Here is a 16416-nt window from a genome sequence, read left to right on the forward strand (position 1 = left end):
GGGGGTGTCAGTGCGGGGCTCCGCGGGGAGTGGGCCCGGGATTCGGGGGGAGTGTCAGTGCGGGGCTCCGCGGGGAGGGGGACGTTTACCCGGGGGGAGGAAGAGCTGTGGCCGGGCCGTCAGAGTGAGCCAGCGGCGGGGGGGCGGGCGCTGAGGGCTCCCCCTCCCTGGGGTTATGGTTATGGTGATGGGCTCCCTCTCCCGAAAGATGAGGGGGTATCCGAGGTTCAGGGGGAGGCAGGACGCTTTACCCCGTCCCTGGGGCGGGGGGCTCCGGTCCAGCCGTGCGGGGCCTTGACTGCTCTCCCGGGGTTGGCAGGCGGCGGGGATGCGGCCGCACCCAGCCGGCATGTGCTGCCCGTGGGATTCGCTTTTTCTCGCTGCGAAGCCCTGACGCAGTTGCCTGGGGATGAGCAGCAGCAGGGCTGGGATCGCGGCAGACCCGCCCCGGGCTGCTGCGGGCGGCTGTGACTGCTCTCCGAACAAAGGAAGGAAGCTCGCTGCCCAGCCACGCAGCCGGATTCGCCTCTCAGTCCCTCCCCAAAACCCCGGCACCGTCCTCGCTGCGGTCCCTTGTGCCGCTTGGCTTCTCCAGTAGTATCTTGTTCCTTACTCCAGCGGTGCTGCCCCGGGAGGGTTTCCCATACTGGGTGGGGCTGGAGCAGGCTCTATTGTCTCTTGTCTGTAGCCTCTCTACCTGTTAACCTTAGCAGGGAGCAGCGGTACACTTGTAACTCATCACGCATTCATCTAAGAGGCTGCTCCTATTCGGAGACAATTGCTGTAACTTTATGGAAGATTTGATCCTGCCAGGGTTTAAGGTGTCTCTATTGTTAAGCTCGTTGTGTACCGTTATTTCAAATGGATTACAGGCAGCTAGATCTCAAAGAGCATGCTCCAGTGCTGGGGGAAAGTGAAGGCACTACTTCACTGAACATCCTTTCTCCGCTGATCAAAACCCGCAGTGTTGCATTGGCTATTCTTGGAGGGGGGGGGGTTTCCCCACATAGGGAGCCATTTTGAGGGGGCAGGAAACAAGGTCTGTGAGACTGTTGTAGAAAAAGGGATGAGGGAACAAGAAAGAGCATGGTTTGTCTAGAAACAAAGAACTTAATGCATAGCATTTCTTAAGAATCGTCTCAAACTAAATTGAACTCCTGTATTTCAATCCTGCAGTGTAAGACTAGGCAGTGTATAAATCATGCTCTTCTGGGCAGGATGGAACTGAAGCAGATTTTCTTTTTTGTAAGCCATTGTTTTAAACACGCAGAAATTTCCTATTGAGCATTTGGGAATTTAAAAGGTCTCTCTCTGTTGCAAGAGCATTTTCTTCATGGAGGTGAGGTTGGTTTCTCAGCCTGTTACACATTTCATTGGATTTCATGCAAAGAGCAGTGCCTTTCTGAAAGTGTGGCTGTCAGCTGTTGCAGGGCGAATGCAAAATCCTGGGGTTGGGTGATGACTAAAAAGCTTTTCAGGTCACTCTTAGCTGGGTGACTGAATAGAATATCAGACCTTATGTTGAAGCTACTCTTAGCAGTTTGCTTGGCTACCCTTTTGTATTTCTGCTTGATTCACCAGGCTGTCTTAAGTCTGTTTGACATCAGTCTGCCGAAGAAATGGTTGTCACTGCCCTGTCAAGCAGGGGGAGATATGGGTTGTAGTTGCAAGCCCTTGTTTGAACACTCTGCCCTAAGAATTAATAAATGTGGCAACTGATGATATGTAAAACAATAATGTTTCCACATTTGAACACTTTCCCTAGAAGTATAATTTCTCTCTATCAAATATAAGATTAAATAGATTATTTTTAATTGACTATCTGAACAGCTGTACCGAACTACATACCTCAGAAAGGGGGAGTAGGAAATCATAAAGGTATACGTGGATTCTTAAAAGCTGTTACTTGGTCGTCTGGATTTCCCTACTGTATGTTCAATTTGTAGGGGAGAATAGGATTCTATACCGAATCCCCACCATACACTAAGGAGCAGTGCAACTGTTAAGTATTCCCCTCTAAAGATTTCTTATAAATAAGTTTTAAAGACTCAGTTCAGTTCTAGGATATTAAACAAATGAATTCACACCTACATAGGTGTTGTGTTGCTTGCCATTATGCTGCATTTGAGGTCAGCAGGGTAAAGAAGTGATTGATGTCTTGTGTTCTGCCTTTAGTATAGTAGGCTTAAGGTCTGGAAAGATCAGAATTAATTCCTGGCAGTGGTTATCCATATGAGTCAGAGGCTCGTGAGTTTTTTACTCACGAAAGCTTATGCCCAAATAAATCTGTTAGTCTTTAAGGTGCCACCAGACTCTTTGTTGTTTTTGTAGATACAGACTAACACGGCTACCCCCTGATACTATTCCAGCTCTGTTGTATTTGTGTTTGAATTTTTGCATAGTGAGACTCTACAGACCTTTCTACTATGAACTGTAGGCTAAGGACCAAAAGTTTGTGAAACTGCACTAAAAAGGATTGGGATGCTGTCCACTTCACTATTATAGAATCATAGGACTGTCCATCTTTCATAGCTTGAATCTGAACTTTATGAAAGCAACTTCATTTGATAATCTGAATCGACAACTTTGTCAGTATTTTGAACTTCGTCTGAGCGCTGTTCATGTTTACCACCACTTATGAGGCTAGATGAGACTCTTCTGAGATTTCTTTGGTTTTCTCAGCTGTCACTTTTGATGAGCTAAAAGGATGCTATGCTGAAGAAAATAAGCTTTGAATTCCTTCAGCCAAAAGTGTTGCGCTTTCTTGCTTTCACTTCTTGACTTTCAGGAGGAGGTACCAAACAGGTTTCTTCATGTGACTTCCTGATCAAGGTGTGTGTGTGTGTGTGTGTGTGTGTGTGTGTGTGTGAGAGAGATATATAAATAAATGCTTTTTTTGGAGCTCTATAGACATGCCCAGGACTCTTTTGCTTTGCAGCTAAACTCTGCCCCTTAATAATCCCTGCTCAATACAGATGGCACTCAAGCAATTTTTACTTTAAAGCTTTTTGGCTCATCTCTTAATTCAGGAACCTGCTGCATGTTTGGGTTTTAAAAAAATTGGAACAGTTCCAAATAGTCTGGAACCTTAGACATGATCAGTGGCACAAATAGTACAGTGGTTCATGAGCCCAATGTTAGTCTTCGCCACATTGCTCATTTCAAGATTAATTTTGATGGGGTGTTTTAATGAATTTGGCTGTTTAGTAGTTGAAAGATTGGACTCTGAGATAAATAGAAGGCTTTTTTGGCTCAGAGTTTGAAAAATGTAGCATCTTTCATTGATCCGGGACACAAGGATGAATGGAACTGACTGTTCTATTTTTCCTTGTTTGGCTGTCTTTAATATTTAGTGTTGTGAATTGTAGTCTCTCTTCAGTCCTCCGATTAGCCACCAAAAATATGAATAGCAGTGACCAAACAAATGTCTTTGTGCTGTCCTGAAGTATGTTGTAGGTCCAGGAGTGAATTACAAGTGTAACCCATTCTTGGTGCCCATCTAGTGCTTGACTTCTGAGTGCCAACAAGTACAGTGCTGGTCAGTGTTATTCACTGTGAATTGATTGTGAAATTTAATTGCCTTATGAGTAGCTTTAGAACACTATGAAACTGGGCTGAATTTAACCCATTGTTTAACCCATGTAATTCTATTATATTACAGTTCTCAGAGACCTCAATCCCTTTGCTTACCCAACCACCTTTTGTATAATACTTCAGTAACAATGGTGGTAAAATTCTTGAAATATAAGATTGTCACATTGAATCTTTCTGCAGGGTACTGCGCCCTCCAGGTGGAGGTTCCAATTTCAACTTGAGCTTTGATTTGCCAAAAGAGCAGCCGGTGCGAAGGAACAAAATGGCATCCAACATCTTTGGTCTTCCTGAAGAGAATCCAATTTCTAGGGGTGGCTCAACAGGTAAAGCTTCACTCTGGTTTCAGTGTCTATTCTAATGTCTAGTGACTATTCTAATTTTGTAATGCTTTATGGAAAAGGCTGCGAGTGACCCCTTGAACTGTGGAGTAGAATCATTAGCATCCTGTAGTGGATGCAGCTGATGACTTCATAGTACAGAGGAAAGATGGTTTTGTAGTTAAGGCACTGGACTGGGATTTGGGCAATGGGGACTAATCTCCCATCTCTGCCACACATTTTCTGTGTGCCACGGACCTTAGTTTCTCTGTGTAAATCAGAAAAAACAGTACTTCTGCCTCAGCGGTGAGACTGAGGATAGATTCACGAATGTTTGTGAGGCATTTTAATATGGCAGTGATGAGAAGCCTAGATGCCTAGGATGAAATCTTGTCCTGCTAGGATTTTGCGAGTTCATCAGAAATAAAGCTTTGGATACCTGTGCCAGTCTGCTTTCTTGTAGGCTGACTTTTCATCCTAACTAAGACAAACTTCTGCTTTCAGGGGCCATGCCCGGAGGTGTCAGAGAAGATTCTGAACCATCTGGACCACAAAGGATAAACGCTTCTGATGCAAACTGTGGGGACTTTGTAGATCCAAAGGTCAGTGACTATCAAAAGCTTGTGCTGTGCTTGTGGCTGCTTAACCACTGTTAGTAAGATTGTATGGTAGGAAAAGGGCCTAAAGGCAGGTAGGTGGCTTTATTGTGGCCTCTTACTTTCTACCTGGAGAAAGAGGTGCAGGGAGATTTCATACTAACATGCTGTGGGCAATCAAACTAAACACTGAGTTATAGATTTTTAAACTGGGTGTTCAGTAACATTTTCTGGCTTGTCCCATTGCAAAAGTCTGGTAATGGTGAGGAAATCCCATGCCTTAGCCACAAGTTCAATATCGTTACCAGCATTTGCTTGTAAAGTTCAAGCTGCAGTGCTCTTTAATCAACGGGGAGGGGGGAAGGGAAGCGAAGCGTTGGGGATGCCAGCTCTGTGCTGGAGTGTAAAACAAGTAGCCTGGATGCTTGTGTAAGGAGTTCCCTGGCTGTCATCTACGGGGGCAGCAGATGCATTAACCTCTGTACGTGGTCTAGCTTCTTGGGGGGGGAGGGAAGGGACAAAGAACCATGCTATTAGCACAGGTTTTTGCTTAGTATGCGATTCCAAATCCTGGAGAAATAAGAGAGAGAATAGTAGCTTCTCTGCACATAGCAAAATTAGGGAGGCTAAAGCAAACTTCACATCTGTGATTAAATTCTAAAAACTAGTCATCTCTCCATCTAAAATTCAGTAATTTTCAAGAAAAGATAAACTGGGCAAAGTATAGCCCCCAGGTATGATGACAGGGCAACAGATAAGTGTCTGGAGACCTACTGTTACTCATATTTAATTGGCATCTAAGTCACAAAGACAGATTAAAGTTGACTTTTCTGATCCACAACAAGACTTGAGTGTAGGAAATGTCTTGTTTGCTGAATTGGAACGTAGTGGCTGTCAATTTCATCTGGTGGTTACAGCAGAAAACCAAAGTAAGCTGTTTGGTCTAATTCTGTTAACTGTTTAATTGTATTACATATTCTGTAGCCTGCAGAGGCTGACTTTGTGAACATAATTCCTATCCCACAGAATGCTTCACTTGCACAGTAGCTGTATCTGCAAGCAGTTTAAACTAGTATAGTGTAGTCCAGTCCAGAATTTAAGAGGTACATATACATGCTTCAGCCTGACTCATGTAATTCTATTGACGTCAGTGGAGCTGTCAGCTTACACCTGAACACCAGGCACACAATTCTGTTAAGATTCATTAGCTCACTGTTAAAGGGCTGATCTGCATCAGGGAAATGACCTAGTACTGTATCGATTGCCAGCAACAGTTTCATTTTCGGCCCCAACCTGGTGTTAAACTGTCTATCTGCTTCAGCAAAGAAATTTTCAATGCTGTTACAGAAAATGTAATTGGGACTGAGTGGAAGGTGAGCCACCTTTTGAGAGAGCCAGTGGTGGGGGGGGGGGGGGGGGGGCAAGCTTCCTAGAGCAGAGGGGGACAAACTGAAAATTACCTACACTATATTAAAAACTGACTTCTTCACTTCATGGCTGTAAAATGTAGCTCGTGTAAAGTTATCAAAGTGAACTCTTTCTAATGAAATGCTAGATGAACAGTGTTGGACTAGTGCTCTAGCCATCTGGTTCCTGCACATATGGGCACAAGACAAGTTTCCATGTCATTGTAATTCTGGCCTCTAGAGTGAGAGTAGCATCTATGCCAGAGGTGGGCAAACTGCAGCCCGTGGGCCACATCCAGCCCAGGGGATCATCCTGCCCAGCCCTTGAGCTCCTGGTCGGGGGGGCTAACCCCAGCCCCTCCCCTGCAGCTGTTCCACTGCGCAGGCAGCAGTCTGGGTGGTGGGGCTGCGCACTCCTGCAGGGCAGTGCGACAGCGTGTCTGGCTGTGGCCAGGCGGCACAGCTGCCAGACATGCTGTTCTGAGCGGCATGGCAAGGGGGTGGGGAGCGGGGGGTTTGATTAAAGGGTAGGGGTCCTGCGGGGCTGTCAGGGGACAGGGAGCAGGGGGCGGTTGGATGGGGTGGAGGTTCTGGGGTGGGTGCGGTCAGGGGATGGGGAAGGGGGGTTGGATAAGCATGGGAGTCCCGGGGGGCCTGGCAGGGGTTGTGGATAGGGGTTGGGGCAGTCAAGGAGTGGGGGGGGTGAATAGGGGGTGGGGGGGAGGTTGGGTGGGGGGTCCCAGAAGGGGGCGATCAGGGGACAAGGAGCAGGGGGGTTGGGGGGAGGGTCTGGGGGGGCAGTCAGGGGTGGGGAGGGGTTGGATGGGGGTGGCAGGGGCCAGGCTGTTCGGGGAGGCACAGCGTTCCCTACCCGGCGCTCCATACAGTTTTACAACCCCAATGTGGCCCTTAGGCCAAAAAGTTTGCCACCCCTGGTCTATGCCCATTCAGTTCTTATCACTATGTTCTTATAAATGGACATGTCTGTATTTAAAAACACAGATGTCTAACTCATTTCTCTGATCAGTTGGCAAAATGTCATTGTAGAAATTTGGTTGAATAGACCACCTCCATAGGCGTGACTTGCAATGTTTCTTCTGATCAGCAGAATACATGCATTGTCCACAGTGCCGCCTTGACATCTGATCTGGAAAATCCAGCATCCCAAGATTGCTTCCTGTTTCTGCATTTTCCCCCCAACTCAGAGGGCTCTGTTGGCATAGAGAAGCATGCTAGACTAGCTTTGTTTAGCAGTTGTTGCTAGGTGGGGCCTAGTGTTCAGTGCTGCACACTGTATCTAATATTGAAAATCCATTGCAAAGTACAGGAAATAATGTGTGTTCTCTCTTCTAGGACGGGGAAAGTGGTGAAACTTTTGGTGAGTAACTCTCCCTTTCTGGTGTCTAACCTGTAAGAAATCTTTCAGGAACAAATGAAGTTCTGGTGTATTTGAGGTGCTGGAAGGAGATATTGAATATAATCCAGCCTGTGGTGACCTCTTAGATCAAAAGGGTGGTAACTTGAATATTTCCAATATTTGGTTAGATGTAGATTGTAGAATGTCTCTGTTTTTGGTTTTTAACCCAGTGAATTTGAGGTCACAGCCTGTTCCTTTGCCAGCAATAGAGTTAGTGCCAAGAAGTCTGCATTTGGGACTAATGGATTAACTTGAAACCCATGTTACAAGGGAAATGGAGTTGGGGGAGGGACAATCCTTAGATGTATTGACTGCTGCACTGCACCATTTTAAGTTTAATACCTGCATTTTATTTAACCTAAATCAAATAAATCTTAATGTGACTATGGGAGTTATGAAGTTTTCTAAGACTTATTATTAGCGTCCTTAATTATCGGGGATGCCACAATGGATCATTAGTACTAGGATTTTAAAATCAATGTAGATGCAGCTTTGTAAGTGACTTTAGTTTCGGAACATTTTGTTGACACTTCAAAGACTGAGTTCAAACGCCATGTAAATATTAAGTTGTGTCTTTAGTTTTGTTTAGAGTAAATTCAAAATAAAGTGAGATGAAATGTGACTAAGTCTTGCTGATCTTTGTAGCTATTTATCCAGTATATGCCGTTATACAGGCAAAAATAGTCTTTTAGCTGTTGAGCCAAGTGCACAATAAATGGATAGACTTTCTCAGAGTGAAGGTAATTGCCAGAGTGTCCTGAGTTGGCAGCAATCACAAGAAGCAAAATCCATCTGTTAATAGTCAATGACTACCTGCAAAATGTGGCAGTTGCGACTCTGATCCAGAATGAATAAGCAGCTCCTAACACTGTCCTCTGGTCAGACAGGATTTGCACACTTGAAACTGAACACTTTAAAGAGCCACACTTGAACATGAGTCAGTTACCTGCTTCCAGAAGGGACTTTCAGAGCACTCATAAGGTTGATACTTTCATCAAAGCTGAGCTTTCTTCACTAATCCAAATGGATATTCAATAACAATAGGGATTTGTGTGTGATTCCTTAGGGCAATGGTGTCTACCCTGTGCCCATTAAGGCTCTTAATTGTGGCCGTTGAGGAGGGTGACTGTTAAGTGGAATTGGTATTTGATTATAAATTGAAAGTCTATTAATATTCATGTAATCTTTTGACAAGCCTCTTGGAAACCCTAGGCTCGCTCTTGTTTCATGTGTATTCATGACATTTTTAATCTGATTCCAAGTTCATTAAGCTAATAGTTTTTCTCTTGGTCTAGCACTCAACTTTATTGGACTATCATCTGAATAGCCTTGCTATTCATGCACTGAGGATATCTTCCTCCTGAGAAGCTGAGTTACAGTGCTTTTTCTCCATCTGGAGGTCACTGAAAGCCTTGTGGTCTGTCATTAGGGGCATGGGCAGCTTGAATCTCTTAGTTCCTCAGTGACCAAGTAGATTTAGCTTCAACTCTGTTAATCGATCTTTTGGCAGGGACCTCTCCTTAAATGCTTTACCTAAAACCTCTTCAGGATTGGGCAAGTCTAATGGTACTCAAGTCAGAAACAGCTTGCCTTTCCTTGTAGAACAAAAATGGTTACCATCAAATTAAGCAATACTTGTAATAAGTGATTGTTTTCTATAACCTGATAAGTTTTCTGTATTTTAAATTTTGTGTATTGGATGGCACTTGGTAATTTTCACGGTTATACCAGTATAGTTAGGACCACATGGAAATGGAAACTTTCACACCAACAGATTTCTTTAAAAATAGATACGATTGCCAAAAAACAACAAATTGGCAGGGAGACTCAAGGACAAGTATAGTCATAAAGTGATTCTTAACTCTTTATTTCAAGTGCATGGTGTCCTTTTTAATGTCTTTGCTCAACTAGTTTTGCTGAGCAGAAGTTTATTAGCAAAATCCATGTAAATATGGAAAAGCATTCATACCTTTGATCATGAATAGTCTTTTCCTCCAGGGTCTAAGTGAAAGGTGCCTTTCCCATCTTCTTAAATTTACACTAGAAATAGCCCATTTCCTGATTAGAACAAATATTCATTTCTTTTTACCCAGTACTTCCCTCAGTGCTACTTTCCACACCTGTAAGCTTTAGTTTCAGGATGAAGATCAGCAAAGCTGTTAACAGTTACATTTCCTGAAAGGACTTCTCCTTAAAGGTTTTAGGAGAAGAATCTTTTCTCCTTCTTAAGTAACAGCTATGGGCTGGGCTTGACATCTGGTAGCCAAACAGGAAGTGTTGGTGTGGGAAGAGTATCTAATGCCCCTGACTCAACTATGCAGCTTTCCTTAATGTTTTCCTGTGAGCTATTACTAATGTGGTTTAATTAGCATTGCAGAGCTGGGCTCCGAGACTAGGGTTAGAAACTATTGAGGCAAGAGCATGAGTTTCAATATTTTTAGGAATGAACTTTCTCTCTATTTTGCCAACACCATTACTAGCAGCAAATGTGACTGGTACAAAATATTCATGTTGTAGCTCTGCTTATAATTGAAACCCCAGGGCTACTGGAATAGTTACTTCTAACTGCACTGGATAGTCAGTCAACCAATTTCTCACTTCTTGGTTTGCTTCTTGTAGATGGCCATGTCAGTGAAATAAACAGCCATTTAAGCAGCAAGTGAACTGGAGTTGGTTTTCCTGACACAACATTACTGGAAAGTGTTTTGGTTTAATAAATTGTCTTCACAACTTATTCTGACCAGCCACAAGCAAACCACTCAGACTTAAACCTAATGCTATTGACATGCTTTGGAAGAGAGTGTAAGAACCTCTTACAACTCAAGAGCAGAAATGCTAGGAAGGCACCTCCTGAGTGTGAAAAGTCCCTTGTGAACCCTGGCAAATCACTGAATTTCTCCTCTTTTCTCTCCTTTTCCTCCCCCCCAATCTGCTATGGCAAATAGAGTATGGTCAGAACTGCACAGCACTGTCACTGAGCTATCTCAAAATGTCTCTTGATACTTCTATCCTGTGAAATGTTACATCAGTCATGTAGGTGAATGTCCCATGTTGCTCATATTTCCAGTCTTGTTCTGATATTTATTGTATAATGTCTTTGGTTTTTGAATGGTTCATGGAGGAGTGAGTTTAGACACCTCTGAAGGGGAAAGCTTTCTGCATTTTAAAGTTCACTATCTCAGTTTGGGGTGGTGTTACAGGCACTAAATCCTAATGGGTAAGTGTCTTCTCAAAGGATAAATGGATTGTATTCAAATCTAGTCCATCCCCATCCTAAACAATTCTGTTCACTCTTCTGAATTAAGACAAGCTGCTTTATGATGAACAATACTGCTTTTACTAAGCACTCAATCTTCAGGTTTTTGCTGGTTTTAAATTGATCGGGTACACACATCTTCAGGATTAAATTTCATTGGGTTCTCAAGGAAAAACATGTTTTCAAAAGGGTATAGTCTGTCTGCATTATGGCTCCCAGAACTGGGTTCATAGGATTCATTTACTGTTCACTTAAAGTGCAGACAATAGAGCATTCAGTTCTTAATATGAATCAGCAGTCTGTACCATAATATATCTCAGTTCTGCTGAGTAGGCTGGCAGGTTGGTTGGTGTGCATGAGTTAAGAATGGTGTCAGCCTGAGGCTTCCATAGGATCTAGAAGTCTGCTGCCTGGTTTCAATGTGCCTATGAGCTAATGGTTCTGGTAGTAAATCATTATATTCTAGATTCTCTCCACTTTAACATCCAGATTTGCTCTTTCAAATAAATGTCTTATTAGTATTTTAACTAGGGCTATTTTCTGACACTGTCAGGAAGAAACTGTCAGTGTCTGCTTAGTTCAGTGACCAGTTTGGAGCCATTGGCTTATCAGTGACCTGGAGAGCTGCTGGATCTCCCTTCCAGCTGATACATCAGTGTAAACTGCTTATCCACAAGCAGTGGCTCCAGCTGCCATAGGGGTGTTGATGAGGCTATATCTAAGATATGATCAAGACTGGAAAAGCTTGAGAACACCATTGCAATAAACAGCACTTGACTTACATGTACATAGTATTGCAGGGGTCGGCAGTGTTCGGCACGCGGCTCGCCAGGGTAAGCACCCTAGCGGGCTGGGCCAGTTTATTTACCTGCTGACGCGGCAGGTTTGGCCAATGGCAGACCCACTCGCTGCAGTTTGCTGTTCCGGGCCAGTGGGGGCAGCGGGAAGCGGCACAGGCCGAGGGATGTGCTGGCCGCGGCTTCTCGCCGCCCCCATTGGCCCGGGACGGCGAACTGCGGCCAGTGGAGGCCACGATAGGTCGAACCTGCCGCATCAGCAGGTAAATAAACTGGCCCAGCCTGCTAGGGTGCTTACCCTGGCAAGCCACGTGCCGAACGTTGCCGACCCCTGTACTATTGTATGTAGTGCAGTGGTCTGAAACAGTGGTTTTCTAATCTGTTTCAAGCTTCTGTTACTTCAAAGGAATATGGATGCATTCTGTAAAGTGTAGGCAGGGCCGGTTCTAGGTTTTTTGCCGCCCCAAGCAAAAACATTTTTGGCTGCCCGTCACCCCAGCCCTGGGATCTCTCACCTCCCCCCCCCGCCACCCCAGCCCTGGGCTTCCTACCCGCTCCCCCCTCACCTCCAGCCGGTCCAGCGCTGGCAGTGTTGGGGTAAGCAGCAGGGCTCCTGGGCCGCGCCTCAGCCCAGGATCCCTCCACCCTGGGCTCCTGCCTCCAGGACCAACCGTGACCCGGGAGGGCAGAGCTGAGGAGGGCTGGGGCAGGGGGCTGAGGAGCTGGGGCAGGGTAGCCCTAGAGGGAGCAGAGCCCCAGAGAGCGGGACATGGCCCCCGCCCTCTATGGCCCCGCTGCTGCTGCTTCTGACTGCAGTCCCTGGGCGGCTTGGCCTGCTTCACCCAGCCCCGGCTGCAGCGCTGGGGCGTGGCCGCCCTGCAGCACCTGCAGGTGGCTCCCTGTGTCCCGCAGGGCAGCCCCCAGCCCAAGTGTCCCCCGCTCAGAGCCGAGCCTGCCCGGCCCAGCCACGCCACAAGGTGCGGCGCTGCTCTCCCACGGTGCGAACCGCAGCGGCCCCAGGGCGCCTCCCCATGCACAACATGCTGCTGCTGCCAGGGCTGGCTCTAGGCTTTTGCCGCTGGAAGCAAAGTGCGCCCCTCCTCCCCCCAAAAGCCAGAATGCCGCCCTTGAAAATGTACCGCCCCAAGCACGTGCTTGGTTTGCTGGTATCTAGAGCCGGCCCTGAGTGTAGGATCCATTTATCCAGTGCGTTTCTAATCATGCATTGTTACTTCAGATTTTACTATATAAAAGAAGCTTAATCTCTTTGCTGGATCATTGGGAATTTTATGTATTTCTGATGCATCAACATAAGAATTAATTCTTTCATTAGTCTCACATAGGTGAAGTTTGCTTCAAGATGTTTAAAATGCCCTGCTCAAAGTTGTGGTCTTGATTAAAGTTTGCTGATCAAATACCTTTCATTTAGTCTAAAGACCTGAATAATAAACTTTGTCCAACAGGAATCTTTCATCAAAACAAGACTTGATTAACTTGTCAAAAGGAGTGGGGGGTGTGTGTGTGTGTGGTGTATGGTGTGTTTTGTGTTTGCTACCACTGATACTTATGGCCACTTAACCGTGACCTATTCTGTTTAGTTACAGCAAAGCCCACAATCCTCTTCATACTTCCCAAAATTCTGAAATAAACTTAAGTAATCAAGACTAGACCTCTGAATAGCTGAGAATTTGCGGGGGAAGGGGTGCATTTTCTTGAACTTCACAGCACACATATGCTGGATTTTGAGCAAACATGTGACGCCCTTCCCCTGAAATTCCAATAAATTTTCCCACAAATAGTAGATTAACTACCTGGATTGTCCTAAGAAAGCGGAGGGTCTGCTGTTCTGGGACAACTAGATGGAAGCTGTCACAAGCTGCAGCAGAAGCTAATTGAGGTGCCTCACTCCTTGCACAAAGATTCACTTAATTAAAACTCCTTTCCCAGAAATGTCAATGGCTATGAATGAGACAGGCTGGATAACTGACTGTAATGAATAGAAAACTCAATAGAGTTGAATCCCTAGCAAGCAAAATTTTAATGAATGTGCTACGTGTGTACCGTTCCTGCATGTGAGGGCATGTTTGTTTTTTTTTATTTAGGGTCTTTTAACAGCATTAAAACTAGATGAAATGGTGCACTCTTTTCAAGAGATGTAAGCTTCAAGCAGGCCCACACACTTTAATGTGAATCTATTGAAGGCTTGTAGACAAACTGTAAACAAAGACCACAGAGGTTTAGGAAGGGATTAGGCATTTTATCTCAGTCAGCCTAGAGTCTGTGGCTCCAGTTTGTGTATTATGCTGCGAATATAACATTTAAAACTGTTAAATGCAGAACTCCCGCTCAGACCTGCATTGTAGTGGCTTAGTATTCAACGCATGCTGAGACTTTTCACTAGGAGCCATTAACAGGTTTGATGATCCATAACATGCATGACCACAGGGGTGCTGGAACAATTTGTATAGTGGGGGTGCTGAGATTCATTGAAACAAACTGTAAACTCCATATCTGATGGAATCCACTTCAAGCCAGGGGTGCAGCAGCACCCCTAGTTACAGCACCTATGCATGATCATACTAATTGATTACTTCTTGCCATGAATTGCTGGCAAGTGCAGTTTTGATGGTAATTGAACTAAATTGGTCCCTAAATGACTATAGCAGGGACTGGCAACCTTTCAGAAGTGGTGTGCTGAGTCTTCATTTATTCACTCTAATTTAAGGTTTCATGTGCCAGTAATTACATTAACATGTTTAGAAGGTCTTTCTATAATATATAACTAAACTATTGTTGTATGTAAAGTAAATAAGGTTTTTAAAATGTTTAAGGAGCTTCATTTGAAATTAAACTAAAATGCAGAGCCCGCCCCCCCCCCCCCCCCCCCGGACTGGTGGCCAGGACCTGGGCAGTGTGAGTGCTACTGAAAATCAGCTCGCGTGCCACAGGTTGCCTACCCCTGGACTATAACCAAGTGTAAGATAGTCTCTCAAGGAAATGTATTTGTTACTCACCAAAAAGTTAATGCTGTCTTGCCAGCAGATGTTGAAGCGGAACTTGGGGGAGGGGGGACTACCTGAGAGAGCTGGAGATTTCCCTTTCTTCTTTTCCATATCAAACACCCTAAAATCTTTTCTTCTAGAAAACATTGAGGCTGACGTAGAAGCTGCTCCAGGCCAGAGTGAAGAAAAAACCCTGCCTGCTGCACCTGTTCCTAGTCCAGTAGCACCAGTACCTGCACCATCCAGGAGAAATCCACCTGGTGGAAAGTCCAGCCTAGTCCTCGGTTAAACCTGTTCCTTTCTGACTGTTTTGAACTCGTGTCTGTTTCTTTCCCCCCATGCTTGTGAACTGCACAACTTGAGCCTGACTGTACATCTCGAATTTCTTTCATTAAAAAGAAGCACTTTATGTACTGCCATTCTTTCTTTTTTAAAAAAAGAACAAGTTTTTTCCATTTCTGTTTAGTCTCCCCTGGATCTACTGGAAGTGACATGAGTGTTTTCTAGTAGTAAACATGAGGGAAAGCAGGAGGGATAGTGATGTATTTCAAAGGAGACTAGATTGGTTCTAAGTGTGCTTAGAGGGTTTTTGTACGGAGATTTTTAGAACCTCTTATAGTCAGCTTTACAAGGGTTTAGAATTCTAGTTGACCAGGTCAGCAAACAGTCAATGAGAGCAGTCCCCTTCACCGCACACAACTGTTGGTTATCCAAAACTGAATTGACTTCCATGTGGTAAATGTCTCAGAACAGTACAGAAGTGTGATCTAGTATGCCATGCTGCCTTTAACAAGGAGTATCTTAGAGTTGGACCATTATGAAATGGGGCATGTGCCATATTTAGGGCTGAGATTCCTGTCCTAATATTGGGGAGGGATTTGGGTGTACAGCCGAATCTTAAGCCAGTAAAGGTGGAATGAGGTGTGGATCATACAAGAGTGGTTGTTCAAGTAAAAATTACAAGGGCATTTTATTATAAATGACTCAATGCTGTGCATGATCATGCTGGTGCTTGACCATGAGGTGAAAATCTCATCCTTTTAAAATGTGTGTTGTAACTTCACCAAGCTGGACTGTTGCTTAAAAGTAAATAATATAGAAGTTTTGAAGCAGTGTTTCCTGTGTGGGTTTTATTTCAATGTTTTCATTTGTATTTTGCTTCTGTCTAGTATGGTACAGCATGCCTGATCTTTCCTTTGAAATGCTTCCCTTTGTTGTTATAGCACTAGTTTAATTAACCTATGTGTAAATAAACAAAAACACAGGGGGGTTGTAAATCAAGAAACATCTCACAGGAGTTCAGAGTGGAAGGGTCATCTCTGATCACCCTTGTGCTCCACCTCCTCTGTATCCTGTCAGCCAGGGCTAGCCCATGATCTGAAGCGTGATAGCTTACATTCCTTTAAAAAAGGTAACTAGATGTGTAATTCTCTCAGAATGGCACTAAGATCTTATCCAAATGACAACTTGTGGCAATGAGTGCCACAGGCTAAATACTTCTCTGCATGACATTTTTCTGTAGGATGAGAGGGGAAGTAAGTGCTGGATGGACCAACTTTTATACCAATCACTATGTTCCAGAGGCAAGCATATCATGACTTAGTTTGTTGCTATTTTTCCCCTCTTTTATATATGCTAACTTATTTTTTTCAAATGGAGCAGTGAAAAGGGGCTCCAGTATTACGTGTCTAGCACCATCACTTTGAAGTTCCTTTGCAGGGGTCAGATTTACAAGCCTGCTCTTCCATCACTATACAGGCATGCGTTACACACAGCAAGAGCAAAACAAACTTTAGTGTTAAAATCTGAGCTTGCCTTGATTTAATTTTTGGACAGACTGAGAAAAGTCAAGTAATTATGTTGAGACTCTCCAGGTGCTGTGAATGGCAAAGACTTAAAATAAACTTGTTAGCTCTCCAAATTCTCAATCTGCCCTAAGGAAACAAGAAGGGAGAGTGCAGCTAGTTCAAACTGCGCTGGGATCAGCGGGTGTAGGTGAAAAGCTCTAGTTCTCTCATTTACTTATGGGTA

General features: G+C 44.5%; 1 protein-coding gene across 1 annotated transcript in view; it reads left to right on the forward strand.

Annotated features, from left to right (window-relative positions):
- JPT1 (Jupiter microtubule associated homolog 1) overlaps nt 1-15500 on the forward strand; it is a 16141-nt gene extending 641 nt beyond the window's left edge. The window contains exons 2-5 of the mRNA XM_034789795.1: nt 3775-3917; nt 4416-4513; nt 7267-7291; nt 14526-15500. Of these exons, the coding sequence (XP_034645686.1) occupies nt 3775-3917; nt 4416-4513; nt 7267-7291; nt 14526-14674 (415 nt within the window). The 3' untranslated portion in view covers nt 14675-15500. The remainder of the gene's footprint in view (nt 1-3774; nt 3918-4415; nt 4514-7266; nt 7292-14525) is intronic.
- The last annotated feature ends 916 nt before the right edge of the window (nt 15501-16416 follow it).

The sequence above is a fragment of the Trachemys scripta genome, chromosome 14 (assembly GCF_013100865.1).
Source record: "Trachemys scripta elegans isolate TJP31775 chromosome 14, CAS_Tse_1.0, whole genome shotgun sequence".
Taxonomy (NCBI): Eukaryota; Metazoa; Chordata; order Testudines; family Emydidae; genus Trachemys; species Trachemys scripta.